The following is an 18,930-nucleotide window of genomic DNA, read 5'->3' as shown; positions in this document are numbered from 1 at the left end:
GTTATTCCTCCAATTGACTATCTCTCCTTTAGCTTTTAATCAGACTTCAGTCCAGGGATCTATACAACTTTGATTCTTCTTTGAGAGGCTCAGGCAGGAGGATTGTTAGAGGTCAGGAGTTTCAAACTAGCCTGGACAACATAGTGAGATCCCCATCTCTAAAAAGTAAAAATAAAAAAATTAGCCATGTATGGTAGATTTTGCCTATAATCCTAGCTACTCATGAGGCTGAAGCAGAAAGATTGCTTGAGTCCAGGAGTTTGAGGCTGCAGTTAGCTATGTTTGCACCACTGCACTCCAGCCTGAGTGACAGAGTGAGACCCTGTTTCTAAGACAAAAATTTAAAATTAAAAAAATAATTAATAGTTGTTGAATGAATAGTTTATAGCGCCCACAAAGAAGTTTATTACTCTTCCCTAGCAGATGTGTGCCAATTAGTCTTTGAAAGCAAGGTAAATGTTAACAGATTAACATATACCAAAAGGACATAGAATAAAAATAGTTCACCTTACATGGAGTTCTGTAGTGTTCTGTGGCTCTTGATGTAGCTATTCCAGACCATATCTGGTAGTAATCACTAAATAGGACTCCTTTAATTGATCTGAAAATATAAATAAAAATCAGACAATGGGTAGTTTGTAAATTTTCTCTTTAAAATTATTGTATTGTTATGTGGACTATTCACATAATATCTTGTCACAAGATATTAAACTGACTTGCAAATTATAACATGCATTTTTAACAAATGTATCCAACATAATGATTTCAGCAATAATGAATACAATTCACAAAAAAGAAAATGTCCAAATCATTTTTCAATAATATAAATATGGACCCATCTGTATATTATAAAAAGAAAAATACAGGTTTAAGACATCTGCCTTTCATGACTAACATTAAAAAATAACTTTAAGCAAAGCATTTACCTGTCAATTTGTCATTCTGTAATAAACAATAAACATCTTTCTTGAACTTCTATGCCAAATTCTAGTAAAAAAACCTTTATTTCTTATAATGAGGCCAGAATACAAGCATTATAATTGAGATTAGTTTAGTTTTTACAGAGAATCTGTCTCTTTTCAAAGAGGGGAAAAACAACTCTTTCCTAATACTCCTGCCTGCTACTTCTCCCTCGCTGGGCTAATATTACTATGTCCTAATGGAGACCAAAGATTGTTATAAGGTTTTAAATGAGAACTATAAAGCAGTCCCTTAAATAACTGCGTTTCCAAGCATTTTTCCCCACAGACTTTTTAAATGCAGAGATTCTTAAGACTTTGTAAACAAAATATTACTTAAGCATATTTTTTCAGACATGTGAAATCATTAGTCAACTGGCTTAAACAGATACTTAAACATCCAGTGCAATATGCCTTATGCCTGTTTTCCAATTTAAGTTCTTAGCTCTTTGGAAGAAGAAGCAAGTTTTCAGTCAGAACAAGTATATTAGCATTAGTTTTTATAGGTAAATCATAGATACCTTAAACTAAGTATTTGACTCAACTTTGAAATTAATGGGGCATTATCTAAATGTATTAATTAATTCATTTATTTAAATAACAATATGGACACCTAATTTTAAGACTAACATTTTCTGAATGTGTTATTACTTTTACAATCACACCTAAGTAGAAATTTGAAACCTGGGGAAGATAAATTAATAATTACTATTATTGCTTCCAGAGCTGCATGCTGTGCTGTAGACGACTAAATGATATACTAAACTAACATAAATTTGCCAATGAAATGTCTCAGCATTTGGCAACAGAGGTAACAGAATGAAAGGCTGCATTATATCTCCTGCGTGAAAAAGCTTGTGATCAGTTTGCTGTCACAGATCATTTAGCACACAACAATGACTCAAGAGGAAGGAAACTGTCAACACACTGTCTCGTGAAAAAAATACACCATCTTCAGGCACAATCGTCTCCATTGTTTTTTGTCTGTTTGACCACGACCCATGACCCCTTTCCCTTCCCAAGAGTGTCCTGTTCAATTTCAAACTGTTAGCCTTCAGGGGCTTTCTGATTTTTCCTTCATAATAATTAAAAATATTACCCTAAAAGGTATAACTTTAGTGTGGTTTGAATATACAAAGCAAAATGTCTTATACATTTGGGAGTATTTGCATTTTCAATACTCTAAAGGAAACAGTCCCTTAAAAAAGAGAACAGTAACTATATTTTACTATTATTCAGATAAACTAAGCTTATGGGGATATATACAGCATAAAAATACATGTGCCTATAGTTGCAACCAATAATGGGAATTTACTGAGCATTATTATTGACATTATGAATACAAAAAAATAGAAGACATTATTTTATTAATATTTTTAATATATATTTATTGCACTTTAGATTCTGGGATACATGTGCAGAACATACAGGATTGTTGCATAGGTACATACATGGCAATGTGGTTTGCTGCCTCCATCCCCATCACCTATATCTGGCATTTCTTCCCAGGTTATCCATCCCCAACTCCCTACCCCCGACTGTCTCTGTCCCTCCCCTAGGCCCCAACAACAAACCCTAGTGTGTGATGCTCCTCTCCTTGTGTCCATGTGTTCTCATTGTTTAACACCCATCTATGAGTGAGAACATGTGGTGTTTGATTTTCTGTTTTTGTGTCAGTTTGCTGAGATTGATGGTTTCCAGATTCATCCACAAACTCATCATTTTTTATGGCTACATAGTATTCTGTGGTGTATATGTGCCATATTTTCTCTGCCCAATCTATCATTGATGGGCATTTGGGTTGGTTCCAGGTCTTTGCTATTGTAAACAGTGCCAGAATGAACATACATGTGCATGTATCTTTATAACAGAATGATTTATAATCCTTTTGATATTTACCCAGTAATGGGATTCCTGGGTTAAATGGAATTTCTATTTGTAGGTCCTTGAAGAATCACCACACCAGAAGACATAATTTTAAACTGAACATTAGAATTTGTTATCCTGTTGGAAAAATAAGATACATACCTAGACTAGTGAATTGAACTGCTTTATATATTAACACAATAAAGTGTTACATGGTTTAACAGAGACATTTGGAGAATATAATTACAGTTACTTCTCTGCTCTGGCAGTGGCAATAAGCAAAGAAGGCAGAGGAGGGAGATGTAACTTTTTAAGTCATCAGGAAAAGAGTCATTTGGGATACAGGTCTGGAAAAAAATAAGGGGGCACTCTAGGCCAAGGGAAGAGTATTAGTAATTGTTCCGATGGGAGAGCACATGGCATGTGGATATGTATGTACAGAGGGTTGGGGGAAGAAATAATAGTAATAGGACAATTGACTAGAATGGAGAGTTCAAATTCAGAGGAGTTGAAATTGATAAAATAAGTGAAACTGGGTCTGGACGTAGAGCTAACGATCCTAATACCCAGATACATAGAGACTTAGACTCAATGAGACAGAAAATTAATAAGGATATCAAGGACTTGAACTCAGATCCGGAACAAGTAAATTTAATAAATATTTATAGACCTCTCCACTTTAAATACATAAAATATACATTCTTGTCAATACCACATCACACCTACTCATAGGTTTAAATGAAACATTGATAGGCCATTATTAATACCTATCTTTTTTAGAATAAAGCATTTCTGTTCTCTCTCCCTCTTTTTCTTCCTCTTTCTTCCTCTCCTTCACTCCTTTTTTTTTCTTTCCTTCTCTCAAAAAAAAATATGTGAAACTGGCTGTGCAGGGTCCCCAAATTTAGGCGGAGAACAGGTCAGAGTCGATTCAGTAATCTTGATTTGTTGGGTAATAGCCATCAGTAGTTCTTGAATAAGGCAAGTAAATTATGAAATCCATGTTGGAGCAAGACTTTTTCTTGAAAGTAATAAGCAGGGTGGAATATAGAAGAGAGATTAAATGCAAGGAAACAAACAGTAATTCAAGAATGAGCCACTGAGAGCTAATAGCAGAGTGGCAGCAAAGGTTATTAAAGGGAGATGAGTCTGAAGCAATGCTAAAAAATTGACCAGACTGGTTGGTTGCCTGACAGGGTGTGAAAAGTGAAGAAATATTACAGTCAAATATTCTTCCAAAGCCCAGAAGTGTGCTTAGTTTTTCTGTTAATAGAAAGCATCAAGAGAAACTGAAGTAAAATGTGAGTTTAATTTTAGACATAGATTTCAGGTGATGACAGTACAGATAAGTCAAAACGATCTTGAGGAGTGTGATTAAGACACTGAGATTAGAAATAAGAGATTCGGGTTAAATCAACAAAATTAATGATAGATGAAGCCACTAGAGAAAACAGCCTCCAAAAAGGTAAGTATTTCGAAAAGAAAGAGCAGAAACCAACTTATAATTAAGAGGAGCCAGTGAAGGAAAGAGAAAGGTTCATTAAGTGAAGAAGAAAATCATGGCTATTTCATGGAAGCAACATCCCAACAATAACCAAAGTCTAACAATTAAACCCGTAAATATCTCTGGTTGGACCCTTTATTTCCGTAATGACCTAGTTGGGTATTACCATGGATAAGAGCGCAGGGTCTGAAATCAGCTGGCCTGGGTTAAAACCCACTGGCGCTTCTACTTGTTAGCTGTGTGGCTCTGGAGCAAGTTACTTAACCTTACCAGGTCTGTTTCTATAAAATCAGGAGATAAAACTTTCTCAAGTAGTTGTTTGAGCATTCAATGAAATCATGCACGAAAACAGCCAAGTTTAACACCTCGTAAGCATTTAGTGTCAGCTGGTCTCCATTGCCTTGGTAAGTACTTCATCATTTCTCTCCTATTAACTCTAAACAGCTTCCTTATAGTTTTTCTTCCCCTAACTGTCCCTATTCTAGGTTATCATACCTCTGCTTGAGAACCATATTTGGTACTGAGGTGGGTGGATTATCTGAGGTCAGGAGTTCGAGACCAACCTGGCCAACATGGTGAAACCCCGTCTCTACTAAAAATATAAAAATTAGCTGGTCATGCTGGCGTGTGCCTGTGATCCTAGCTACTTAGGAGGCTGAGGCAGGAGACTTGCTTGAACTGGGAGGCAGAAGTTGCAGTGAGCTGAGATTGCGCCACTGCACTCCAGCCTGGGTGACAGAGCAAGATTCTGTCTTAAAAAAAAAAAAAGAAAGAAAGAAAAAGAAAACCACATTTGGTTATATAATTCTATACAGAGACATCTAAATACTTTCAAATAGAACTTGAGGCTCTTCACCATCTGGCCTTTTCCATCCTTTTCTTCTGTTATCCATCCCCACATCCTGAGGCTCCATCACACAGAATTTCTTACTAATCTGAGCATACCATGGGATTACACTCCTCTTCCTGTGAAAGCTGTTCTAGACACTCTTATCTCCTCTGTGCCTGTCAAACTCTTACTCATCAAAGTTTGGATCCAGTAAAAATATTTTGCATATGAAGGTTGTCGTAGTGGACATTGTAGTTGCCTCCTCAACAGCTCTTGCATTCTTCCCCCATTCTGTAGATACCATACTTTCTGATGGGACTGACCCCACCGCTGGCTCTAAATCAGCCTGATGGGTTCAGGGCTGTCTGACCATGATGCCTAATTCAGGAACAGGAACTTGATCTAAAAAGATCCAATTAGAGCAAAGTTATAGTCGTTTTCTTGTACGTCTTGATATCTAGGGTCATCAATGCTCTAACTTTCTTCAAGATTGCCTTCTTATTCTATGTCCTTTGTACTTTTAGATATATTTTAGAGCCTGCTTACAAATTTCATTAAAAGAAAGCAAGAATTTGGATTGAGATTGAATTGAATCTACAGTTTAATTTTGGAAGAATTAACAATATAATAATATTGAGTTTTTCCCAAGCCACAAATATTGGATATTTCTACTTCTTTAGGTCTTTTACATTTTCTCTCAGAATATTGGTGGTTTTCAGTATAGATGTCTTCTACATGTTTTGTTACATTTGGATGCTGCTGTAAATGGTATTTTTTAAATTTCAGTTTCTATCTGTTGATTAAAGGTTTATAGAAATAAAGTTGATTTTTAATCTTAACTTTAATCTTGTACCATGAGTCTTTGCTAAATTCACTAATTAATTTTCAAGTTTTTTATTTTCATTTGGATTTTACTATGCACATATATACACATAAAACATGTTATCTATGAATAAAGATAATTTGCTTCATCCTTTCCAAACTTTAAAATCTTTATTTCTTTTCCTTGCCTCATTGCACTGGCTAGGACCTCCAGTACAATGCTGAATAGAAGTGGTGATAGTAGACATACTTACCTTATTCCTCAACTCAGAAGAAGAGCATTCAACATTTCACATTTTAGTATGAGGTTGGCTGTTGAACTTTTGTAGATTCCCATTACTGAAATAAGGGAATTTCTATTTCAGTTTGCCAAGATTTTTTTTATTATCAATGGGTGTTAAATTTAAAGAAATACTTTTACTGAATTCACTGAGATAACTGTATGGCTTTTTTCTTTATTTGGCTAATAAAATGTGTTACCGAAATTGATATCTGAATATCAAACCAATCTTGCTTTCTTATAATCAGTCCCATTTGCTCATTGTTATCGCTTTTTATTTATCAGTGGATTCAATTCACTAACATTTTGATTAGAATTTATGCACTTATGCTAATAGGAGTTACTGACCTATAATTTCCTTTCTTGTAGTAATCTCAGAATTTAGAATATGAGTTTAGAGGTTTAGAAATATAGTCATTTTCTCTACTCACTGAAAAGGTTTGAATACTTTTTTTTTTTAAAGTGTTTAAAGATAACTGAATATCTTTTTCTTTTTTTAAGAGATGGGTTGTGCTCGCCTCAGCAGCACATATATTAAAATTGGAACTATACAGAGAAGATTAGCATGGCCCTTGCACAAGGATGACATGCAAATTTGTGAAGCATTCCATATTTTAAACTTCAGATGGATTAAAGATTTAAACACAAAACCTAACACCATAAAAGTCCTAGAAGAAAACCTAGGCAAAATCATCAGGACACAGGCATAGGCAAGGGCTTCATGACTAAAACACCAAAAGCAATAGCAACAAAAGCCAAAATAGACAAATGGGATCTAATCAAACTCCACAGCTTCTGCACAGCAAAAGAAACAATCACTAGAGTGAACCGGCAACCAACAGAATGGGAAAAAATTTTTGCAATCTACCCATCTGACAAAGGGCTAATATCCAGAATCTACAAAGAACTAAAACAGATTTACAAGAAACAAACAAACAAACCTATTCAAAAGTGGGTGAAGAATATGAACAGACACTTTTCAAAAGAAGACATACATGAGGCCAACAAACATATGAAAAAATGCTCATCATCACTGGTCATTAGAGAAATGCAAATCAAAACCACATTGAGATACTATCTCACACCAGTTAGAATGGCGATCATTAAAAAATCTGGAGACAACAGATGCTGGAGAGGATGTGGAGAAACAGGAACACTTTTACACTGCGGGTGGGAGTGTAAATTAGTTCAACCATTGTGGAAGACAGTGTGGCGATTCCTCAAGGACCTAGAAATAGAAATTCCATTTGACCCAGGAATCCCATTACTGAGTATATATCCAAAGGATTATAAATTGTTTTGTTATAAAGACACATGCACACCTATGTTCACTGCAGCACTGTTAATCCCATTACTGAGTATATATCCAAAGGATTATAAATTGTTTTGTTATAAAGACACATGCACACCTATGTTCACTGCAGCACTGTTTACAATAGCAAAGACCTGGAACCAACCCAAATGCCCATCAATGATAGATTGGACAAAGAAAATGTGGCATATATACACCATGGAATACTATGCAGCCATAAAAAATGATGAGTTTGTGTCCTTTGTAGGGACATGGATGAATCTGGAAACCATCATTCTCAGCAAACTGACACAAGAACAGAAAACCAAACACCGCATGTTCTCACTCACAGAACAATGAGAATACATGGGCACAGGGAGGGGAACATCACACTCTATGGTATGTTGGGGGATGGGGGGGCTAGGGGAGGGACAGCTGGGGGCGGGGAGGTTAGAGAGGGACAACACTAGGAGAAACGCCTGATGTAGGTGATGGGGGGATGGAGACAGCAAACCACCATGGCATGTGTGTACCTATGCAACAATCCTGCAAGATCTGTACATGTACCCCAGAACTTAAAGTATAATTTAAAAAAAAAAGAGATGGATCTCATAATATTGCCCAGGCTGGTCTTGAACTCCTGGGCTCAAGAAATCCTTCCACCTTGGCCAAACAGCTGGGATTACAGGCTCAAGCCACCTTACCTGGCTTGCATACCTTTTTAAAATAAATTTTATTGAAGCATAATTTATATTCAATAAAGTGCACTTGTTTTAAGTGTACAGATTGATGAGTTTTGATACAAAAGTGTACACCCGCATGACCATTACCCCAAACAAGATGTAGAACATTTTCATTATTTCAGAAAATTTCCTACTGCCCCTTCCTAGTCAATCTCCCTTGACATTGTGGGCAATCACTGATCTGATTAATCTGACAGATGAGTTTTGCCTGTCCTAGAACTTCATATAAATTGAATCATACAGTATGTATTCTTTTGTTACTGTGTTTTCTTTCACTCAACATAATGCCTGCATATTTATTCTCTATTGTTGCATGTATCATTTATTCATTTTTATTTGCTGAGCATATTCTATATATTAATATAGCACAATTTATGCATTCAACTGTTGATGGACATTTTGGTTGTTTCTGCTTTGAGATGTTATAAATAAAGCTGCTATAACATTTGTGTATAAGTTATATCTTCTTGCGAACACACATTTTTCATTTCTTTTAGGTAAATACTTAGGAGTTGAATTACTGGATTATAGAAAAGGTAATGTTTGACATTATAAGAAACTGTTAAAACTGTTTCAAACTGGTTGTGGGCATGTAAAATGGTAAAACAATGTGTGCAGCAATGCATGAAGGCTCCAAGGGCTCTATACCTTTACCAACGAATGGAATTATTTCTCTTAATTTAAGTCAATGGTGTCTTCTTCATCTTTTCCATCTCAGTAAACAACAGCAATACTCACCCAGTCCAACACCAAAACTAGTAATTATCCTTAGTCCCACTTTTTCTCCCACCCCACATTGAATCTAATTCTCCTTCAGCGCAAGCCTTTAATCGACTCACTTCTCCATACCTATGCCCAAACCCTTGACCGAACCAACATTGTCTTGCCCCAATCAACGGAAATAACCTAATAACTCTTCTTGCTTCCACCTTAGATCCTTCACAAACCATTGCCCTCATAGCAGTTAAAAGTACTCCTTTTAAAAGGCAAATCTTATTCTGTCTCTCCCTTTCCTAAAAGCTGTTCAACTGTGTCCCAATTTCCTTACCTGGTATAATAAAATTAATCTATGTTTCTTACACAGTTTATAAAGTCCTACGTGATTTAGCCCAGCCTACTTCTCTTATCTCCATCTACCTCTCTTGTCTTTTCCCTCTTGCTACGTTCTAGCAACAGAAGACCTCTTCCTGATTTTCTAACACACCATGCTCATACTCAGTTTAGGGTCCTCACATCACTCTCTCCCAAAGTTTTACTCCATTTTTCTTTCAATTTCACAAATCTTGATTTTTTAAGATAATATCATCTACAAGTTTACCTCATAATAAGGTTTTTGAGTTATCTTTGACTAAAGTTATTACAATTGCTTTCTATGTACTTAACTCATTTAATCTTCATAGCAATTCTATGAAATCAGTACTATTATTACTAGCATTTAATCTATAAAGAAACTGAGACACAGAGAAATTAACTTTTCTTAGTCACATAGTAAATGGAAGAACTGGGATTCTTTCACTTGCTATTCTAGAAAGGCTTCTCAGTTTTGTGTGTGTGTGATACCATATATGGTTTTATAATGCACTATTTTCATTTACTTTCTTATTATAGTAAAAACACATAACTTTAAAATTATCATCTTAACCATTTCTGAGTGTACAGTTCAGTAGTGTTAAGAGTAGTTACACTGTTATGCAAGAGATCTCTAGAACTTCTTCATCTTGCAACACTGAATTTCTATGTCCAAGTTTTCACTTACTTTTACTGTTGACAAATGTCTCCAGAATCATATCCAAAGGCTGCTTTTTGGACACTATTGCCTAAACCAACATTTATTTAATCAATCAGTTTTGTTGCACATTCTGTCTTCAATTTCTCATTATATATAATTCTATGATTAACATTTTTGGAATCTCTGTATCTTTAAATAATTTTGGAATCTCTATAATCTTTAAAGATACATTTCTAGAAGTGGAAATGCTGTATCAAAGGCATGCATTTGTCTTAGGATTTTTAATAAAAAATGCAAATGTTACACTCTTCTGTCTGTATCCCTCAAGTTTTTTCTTGTGCCTGCCCCTTTAAATGACTTAGCTACTAGTACATCAATGTATATTTAGCATGCTCATCATCTATCTTTCATTTTCCTCTCCTTTCTTGATTATCTAGCAACCAGTCCTTTCCTCTTCTAGTTTTTATCTCAGCTCCTGATAATCTTACTTTGGTTGCCCCTGGCATTCATGATTCATATTAACTTTTTATTCAGGTTGTCAAAATGCTTTCCCCTGGGTCAGACTATGGGAAAGATGTCCTGTTATACCTCCATGCTTTTGAATGTGCTGTTCCCTCTCCCCAGGATCCTCTGGCCCCAGGGACTATAGATGAATCCCTATTCTGCCTTTGGAAGTCATTTTGGCATCACCTTCTGAAAGCTGTTCTTTATGTGTTCCTCTTCCAATCTCTGCCAAGCCTGAGTAAGATGTTTCTCCCTAGGTGCTCCTCCAGTATCTTGATCTTACCTCTATCATAGCACTTACTATATTATATTTATGTACTACAATAGTAAACAGGCATGGCTCAATAAAATGTTGATTGCATTTAAAAGAGGCAGTTCCGGAGAGAGAGAGAAGATGGCGCTATAGGAGCAACTCAGGATTGCAGCTCCCAGTGAAAGCGCAGAGGGTGAGTGGACGCCGCATTTCCAGACAGATCTTTATTGCCCACAGACCCGGAGATTCCCAGGTGTAGGAGCCCCACGGGCCGCCAGTGCGCTGTTTTGGCTGGCGCCGCAGCACAGCGGCACTCCATACAAAATACGCTGGTCTGGTTGCCCTGTTAAACCAGCAATTTGACATTTGGGAAGGCAGATTAGCAATTCATCTGATTAAACGGGACTTAAACAGTAAGCCAGGCCAGAAGATTCCCGGGCAGCGACGTTTCAGCTGGTGCAGTAGGTCACTGCATGGGAAATCACACAGATCCTGGCGCCCTTTCAGCAGGCAACTGGAACACCTGGGAGAGAGGCAACGGTTCAACTTAAAAAAAAAAAGGGCTCTGAGTCAGGGAGCCAGGTGATCAGGTTCGGCGGGTCCCACCCACACAAAAACAAACAAAACAGCAATTGGAAACACTCGGGGTTGAGAGTTTCATGGCAAGCACAGCTGAACCCAGGACGGTGCAGCTTGGTGGGGGAGGGGCGTCCACCATTACTGAGGCACTCCACCCCAACGGAGGTACTCTGCCATTGCTGATGCAGCCTGCCATTGTCAAGGCAACCTGCCATAACAAAGAGAGTCAGCCATTACAGAGGCGGGCCACCATCGCCATGGCAGTTCTAACCACACCTATATAAACAGGACTACAGGGAATACACATGGCAGTGGGGCGGAGCCCACGGCAGCAGGGCAGAGCCCATGGCAACAGGGCAGAGCCCACGGCAGCAGAGCAGAGCCCAGAGCAGCTCAGAATAGCCTCTGCAGGCAGGCAGTGACTAGACTGCCTCCTTGCTGGGCAGGACAGTGCAACAGATACTCATAAAGAAAGCCCTAACTCCCTGGGACAGAGCACCTGAGGAAAAAAAGAAGCTTTATGAGTTCTGCTGCAGCACACTTAAATGTACCTGCCTAGTAGCCCTGAATGAACAATGGAGCTCACAGCTCAGCACTTGAGCTCCTATAAAGTACAGACTGTCTCCTCAAGCAGCTCCCTGACCCCCATATATCCAAAGAGTCACCTCACAAAGGACTGATCAGACTGACATTTGGCGGGCATCATTCTGGGACAAAGATAGCAGAAGAAGAAACTGGTAGCAACCCTCACTGTTCCGCAGCTGCTACAGGTGTTCTCCAGGCAAGCAGGGCCTGGAGTGGACCTCAGCAGTCCTATAGCAGAGGGGCTAGACTGTTAGAAGGAAAACTAAGAAACAGAAATACATCATCTTCAATAATCTGGACGTCCACTCAGAGACCCAAGCAGAAAGTCAGCAACTACTCAGATGACAGGTGGATAAATCCACAAAGATGGGAAGAAACCAGTGCAAAAAGGAGGAAAACACCCAAAACCGGAACACCTCACCTCCTACAAGGGACCACAATCCCTCACGGCAAGGGAACAAAGCTGGACGGAGATTGAGTGTGACAAAATGACAGAATCAGACTTCAGAAGGTGGGTAATGAGAAACTTCCATGAGATAAAAGAACATGTTCTAACTCAATGTGAAGAAACTAAGAACCTTGAAAAAAGATTTGAGGAAATGATAACAAGAATGGACAACTTAGAGAGAAATATGAGAGAATTGAAGGAGCTGAAAAACACAACACGAGAACTTCACAATGCATGCACAAGTTTCAACAACCGAATTGACCAAGCAGAAGAAAGGATATCAGAGTTCAAAGATCAACTCAATGAAATAAAATGAGAAACCAAGATTAGAGAAAAAAGCACAAAAAGGAATGAACAAAGTCTCCAAGAAATGTGGGACTATGTAAATAGACCTAACCTACGTTTGATAGGTGTACCAGAATGTGATGAAGAGAATGAATCCAAGCTGGAAAATACTCTTCAGGATATTATCCAGGAAAATTTCCCCAACCTAGAAAGGCAGGCCAATATTCAATACGGAGAACACCACAAAGATATTCTGCAAGAAGAGCAACCCCAAGGCACATAATCACCAGATTCACCAGGGTTGAAATGAAGGAGAAAATACTAAGGGCAGCCAGAGAGAAAGGTTGGGTCACCCACAAAGGGAAGCCCATCAGACTCACAGCAGATCTCTCGGTAGAAACTATACAAGCCAGAAGAGAGTGGGGGCCAATATTCAACATCCTTAAAGAAAAGAACTTTCAACCCAGAATTTCTTATCCAGCCAAACTGAGCTTCATAAGTGAAGGAAAAATAAAATCCTTTGTAAACAAGCAAGTACTCAGAGATTTTGTCACCACCAGGCCTGCTTTACAAGAGCTCCTGAAAGAGGCACTAGACATAGAAAGGAACAACCAGTACCAGCCATCCCAAAAACATATCAAATGCTAAAGAGCATCAACAAAATGAAGAATCAGCATCAACTAACGGGCAAAACAGCCAGCTAGCATCAAAATGGCAGTATCAAATTCACACATAACAATATTAACTCTAAATGTAAATGGGCTAAATGCACCAATCAAAATACACAGACTGGCAAATTGGATAAAAAACCAAAACCCATTGGTGTGCTGTATCCAGGAAACCCATCTCACATGCAAGGAGACACAAAGGCTCAAAATAAAGGGATGGAGGAACATTTATCTAGCAAATGGAGAGCAAAAAAAAGCAGGAGTTGCAATTCTCATCTCTCATAAAATAGACTTTAAAGCAACAAAGATCAAAAGAGACAAAGAAAGTCATTACATAATGGTAAAAGGATCGATACAACAAGAAGAGCTAATGATCCTAAATATATATGGACCCAATACAGGGGCACCCAGATATATAAGGCAAGTTCTTATTGACTTACAAAGAGACTTAGACTTCCACACAAGAATAGGGGGAGACTTTAACACTCCACTTTCAATATTAGACAGATCAACCAGGCAGAAAATTAACAAGGATATCCAGGGCTTGAACTCAGACCTGGAACAAGCAAACCTGATAGACATTTACAGAACTCTTCTCAGCACCACATCACACCCACTCTAAAATTGACCACATAATTGGAAGTAAAGCACTCCTCAGCAAAGGCAAAAGAACTGAAATCATAACAAACAGTCTCTCAGAACATAGAGCAATCAAGTTAGAACTCAGAATTCAGGAACAAACTCAGAACCGCACAGCTTCATGGAAACTGAACAACTGGCTCTTGAATGTTGACTGGATAAACAATGAAATGAAGGCAGAAATAAACAAGTTCTTCGAAACCAACGAGAATGAAGACACAACATACCAGAATCTGTGGGACACATTTAAAGCAGTGTCTAGAGGAAACTATATAGCAATAAGTGCCCACATGAGAAGAGTGGAGAGATCCAAAATTGACACCCTGTCGTCAACATTGAAAGAGCCAGAGGAGCAAGATCAAAAAAACTCAAAACCTAGCAGAAGACAAGAAATAACTAAGATCAGAGCAGAACTGAAGGAGATAGAGACACAAAAAAACCTTCAAAAACTCAATAAATCCAAGAGCTGGTTTTTTGAAAAGATTGACAAAATAGACCACTAGCCAGATTGATAAAAAAGAAAAGAGAGAATAACCAAATAGATGCAATAAAAAATGATAAAGAGGAAATCACCACAGATTCCACAGAAATTCAAACCATCATCAGAAAATATTACAAACAACTCTATGCACATAAACTAGTAAACCTGGAAGAAATGGATAAATTCATGGACACTTGCGTCCTCCTAAGCCTAAACCAGGAGGTAACCAAAACTATGAATAGACCAATAACAAGTTCTGAAGTTGAGGCAGCAATTAAGAGCCTACCACACAAAAAAGCCCAGGTCCAGATGGATTCACAGCCGAATTCTACCTGACATACAAAGAGGAGCTGGTACCATTCCTTCTGAAACTATTCCAAATAATCCAAAAAGAGGGAATCCTTGCCAAATCATTTTATGAGACCAACATCATCCTGACACCAAAACCCGGCAGAGACTCAACAAGAAAAGAAAACTTCAGGCCAATATCCATGATGAACATAGACGCAAAAATCTTCAATAAAATGCTGGCAAGTCAATTGCAACAGCACATCAAAAAGCTTATCCACCATGATCAAGTAGGATTCATCCTGGGGATACAAGGCTGGTTCAACATACGCAAGTCTATAAATGTAATTCACCACATAAACAGAACCAAAAACAAAAACCACATGATTATCTCAATTGATGCAGAGAAGGCCTCTGACAAAATTCAACAGCCCTTTAGGCTAAAAACCCTCAGTAAACTTGGTATTGATGGAACATACCTCAAAATAATAAAAGCTATTTACGACAAACCAACAGCCAATATCATACTGAATGGGCAAAAACTGGAAGTATTCCCTTTGAAATCTGGCACTAGACAAGGATGCCCTCTCTCACCACTCCTATTCAATATAGTACTGGAAGTTCTAGCCAGAGCAATCAGGCAAGAAAAAGAAATAAAGGGTATTCAAATAGGAAAGGAGGAAGTCAAATTGTCTCTATTTGCAAACGACATGATAGTATATCTAGAAGACCCCATCATCTCAGCCCAAAAACTCCTGAAACGGATAAGCAACTTCAGCAAAGTCTCAGCATACAATATCAATGTGCACAAATCATAAGCATTCCTATACACCAATAAGAGACTGAAAGAGAGAGTCAAATCAAGAACGAACTGCAATTCAAATTGCTACAAAGAGAATAAAATACCTAGGAATACAACTAACAAGGAACGTAAAGGACCTCTTCAAGGAGAACTACAATCCACTGCTCAACAAAGTAAGAGAGGACACAAACAGATGGAGAAACACTCCATGTTCATGGTTAGGAAGAATCAATATCGTGAAAATGGCTATACTGCCCAAAGTAATTTACAGACTCAATGCTATCCCTATCAAGCTACCAATGACCTTCTTCACAGAACTGGAAAAAACTACCTTAAACTTCATATGGAACCAAAACAGAGCCCGCATAGCCAAGTTAATTCTAAGCAAAAAGAACACAGCAGGAGGCATCATACTACAGGACTTCAAACTGTACTACAAGGCTACAGTAATCAAAACAGCATGGTACTGGTACCAAAACAGAGACATAGACCAATGGAACAGAACAGAGGCATTGGAGGCAACACAACATATCTACAACCATACAATCTTCAATAAACCTGACAAAAACAAGCAATGAGGAAAGGATTCCCTGTTTAATAAATGGTGTTGGGAAAACTGGCTAGCCATGTGCAGAAAGCAGAAACTGGACCCCTTCCTGACACCTTACACTAAAATTAACTCCAGATGGATTAAAGACTTAAACATAAGACCTGGCACCATAAAAACCCTAGAAGGAAATCTAGGCAAAACCATCCAGGACATAGGAGTAGGCAAGGACTTCATGAACAAAACACCAAAAACATTGGCAACAAAAGCCAAAATAGACAAATGGGACCTAATCAAACTCCACAGCTTCTGCACGGCAAAAGAAACAGTCATTAGAGTGAATCGGCAACCAACAGAATGGGAAAAAATTTTTGCAGTTTACCCATCTGACAAAGGGCTGATATCCAGAATTTACAAAGAACTCAAACAGATTTACAGGAAAAAAACAAACAAGCCCATTCAAAAATGGGATATGAACAGACACTTTACAAAAGAAGACATACATGAGGCCAACAAACATATGAAAAAATGCTCATTATCACTGGTCATTAGAGAAATGTAAATCAAAACTACATTGAGATACCATCTCACGCCAGTTCGAATGGCGATCATTAAAAAATCTGGAGACAACAGATGCTGGAGAGGATGTGGAGAAACAGGAACACTTTTACACTGCGGGTGGGAGTGTAAATTAGTTCAACCATTGTGGAAGACAGTGTGGCGATTCCTCAAGGACCTAGAAATAGAAATTCCATTTGACCCAGCAATCCCATTACTGGGTATATATCCAAAGGACTGTAAATCGTTCTACTATAAGGACACATGCACACGAATGTTCACTGCAGCACTGTTTACAATAGCAAAGACCTGGAACCAACCCAAATGCCCATCGATGATAGACTGGACTGGGAAAATGTGGCACATATACACCATGGAATATTATGCAGCCATCAAAAACGATGAGTTCGTGTCCTTTGTAGGGACATGGATGAATCTGGAGAACATCATTCTCAGCAAACTGACACAATAACAGAAAATGAAATACCACACGTTCTCACTCATAGGCGGGTGATGAACAATGAGAACACATGGACACAGGGAGGGGAGCACTACACACTGGGGTCTATTGGGGGGAATAGGGGAGGGACAGTGGCGGGGGGGTAGCTGGGGAGGGATAGCATGGGGAGAAATGCCAGATGTGGGTGAAGGGGAGGAAGGCAGCAAATCACACTGCCACATGTGTACCTATGCAACTATCTTGCATGTTCTGCACATGTACCCCAAAACCTAAAATGCAATTAAAAAAGAGGCAGTTCCATTTAAAAGAAGCAACTCCAGAGATGAATGACATAGTGAAAATTGAAGGCCTCTGAAGGAAGCTTAGAAAAAAATAAAAGCCACATGGGAAAAGTTTTCTGCTAAACATGACTCATTTCAGATATGATTCAATCTGCCCTCAGAATTCGTCCCTTAGTCACGATCTTGATACCTTCCCTGTGGTCTTCCAACTACATACTATGGAGGCAAATGCTCTCTACATTGTCCATTAGGCTGGACAGGCCTACATCTTGCACTGCCTCCCTTTCAGAAGAGGAACATCTTCTGATACTACACAACAGTTAATACAAAATAAATAATTCGTTCTTATGGAATGGGGAAAAAAGAAGAGGGCTTCCAATGCTAGAGTATAAACCTTGTGAGGTTAGAGATCACATATTAATCAAGTGTGTATCCTCACACTGGGACGCAATGCCTGGCATACAGCATATGCTCGGTGAATTCATTCTAATTATATGAATAAGTAGCTGTTCTCCCAAGGGCTGAAAACCTGCCCCATAACCTGTAAGTGGTATCCTATAGACCACTGCAAATATCCAAGATGACTAGTGCAAGTTCAAGTCACCTTCAATTCCTAAACATCAGCAAAATTCTCCCACTATATTGTACCCAGTTAAATAGACCTTGCACGAGTTTTGCTATGTCTTTTAGAAACAGGGGGACCAGCTTCCTAGATATGTCTTTGGAATAAATTTCTACAGCCAGGCCAGTTCTTCCAGCTCATAAAGTAATACAAAGTTCTAAGCATATGGCCCTAGACACACAATACTAACAGCAGCATCTTTCTTTGAATACTTTCTGCAAGATCCCATTGTGAATGCATTATTTAAAAACTAGGAACTAGATATAACTGAGCTCTGTTTCAGTGCAAATGTACCGGGGCAAACATTAGAATTCACAGACACACAACAAAGTGCAGCCTGATACACAGCATGAGTCTGGAGTATCATTGAAATCTAGACTGCATTGCATCAAATAAGTCCTACCTAAGGGCTTCTCTAGAAAGTTCAGGCTGGCACAAGGTGGGTATCACAAATCAGACCTGGTTCCAGCACTATTTATCCTTGGTTTGGCTCAGAGGACCTGCTGAAGCTGAGACCACAGAGTCTTCTGCTCTGTTCTTACTGCCTTCTTAGTAAACACTGGCACTCTATCTTTATGACTGCAAATAACTATGCCATAAAGAGTAATAACTTTTGACATCTAGGGACATTCATGTTTTAGGTAATAAAACCACCTCTATGCATTGAATGAGTATTCATCACAGGCCTATTTTGTGCCAGGAGGGCCAACCACATTGACAAGTTTAAGGGGTAGCAATGCCCTCTACTGAATACCAACCTAGTGTACCATTAACTAGATTATGCTTACATTTCTGCAATTTTTCAACAGTTTTCACAAAGAGAAACCACTTAAATTACCTATTTTTATTCAACTTTTATACAGAGCTAGTAAAGGAAATATGAGCTAAAGTAAACACGGTTTCAACA

General features: G+C 38.3%; 1 protein-coding gene and 1 non-coding gene across 4 annotated transcripts in view; one reads left to right on the top strand and one right to left on the bottom strand.

The window, feature by feature from the left end:
• The window catches only part of UBE2U (ubiquitin conjugating enzyme E2 U), an 84,519-nt gene that overhangs the window by 46,880 nt on the left and 18,709 nt on the right, over nucleotides 1-18,930 (bottom strand). For all 3 annotated transcript variants that reach the window (XR_013520161.1, XM_009001395.5, XM_035251731.3), the window contains exon 7: nucleotides 513-601. Coding sequence is in view for 2 of the 3 variants with exons in the window: in XM_009001395.5 (XP_008999643.3) it covers nucleotides 513-601 (89 nt within the window). In the remaining variant the exon portion in view is untranslated. The remainder of the gene's footprint in view (nucleotides 1-512; nucleotides 602-18,930) is intronic.
• On the top strand, nucleotides 6,771-6,877 carry LOC118143332 (U6 spliceosomal RNA). The gene has a single exon (XR_004727559.1). It is a non-coding gene; the product is annotated as a U6 spliceosomal RNA (small nuclear RNA).

The sequence above is a fragment of the Callithrix jacchus genome, chromosome 7 (assembly GCF_049354715.1).
Source record: "Callithrix jacchus isolate 240 chromosome 7, calJac240_pri, whole genome shotgun sequence".
NCBI classification, from domain to species: domain Eukaryota; kingdom Metazoa; phylum Chordata; class Mammalia; order Primates; family Cebidae; genus Callithrix; species Callithrix jacchus.
Note: the sequence above shows the minus strand (reverse complement) of the source record. Positions and strands in the feature narration are given on the sequence as shown.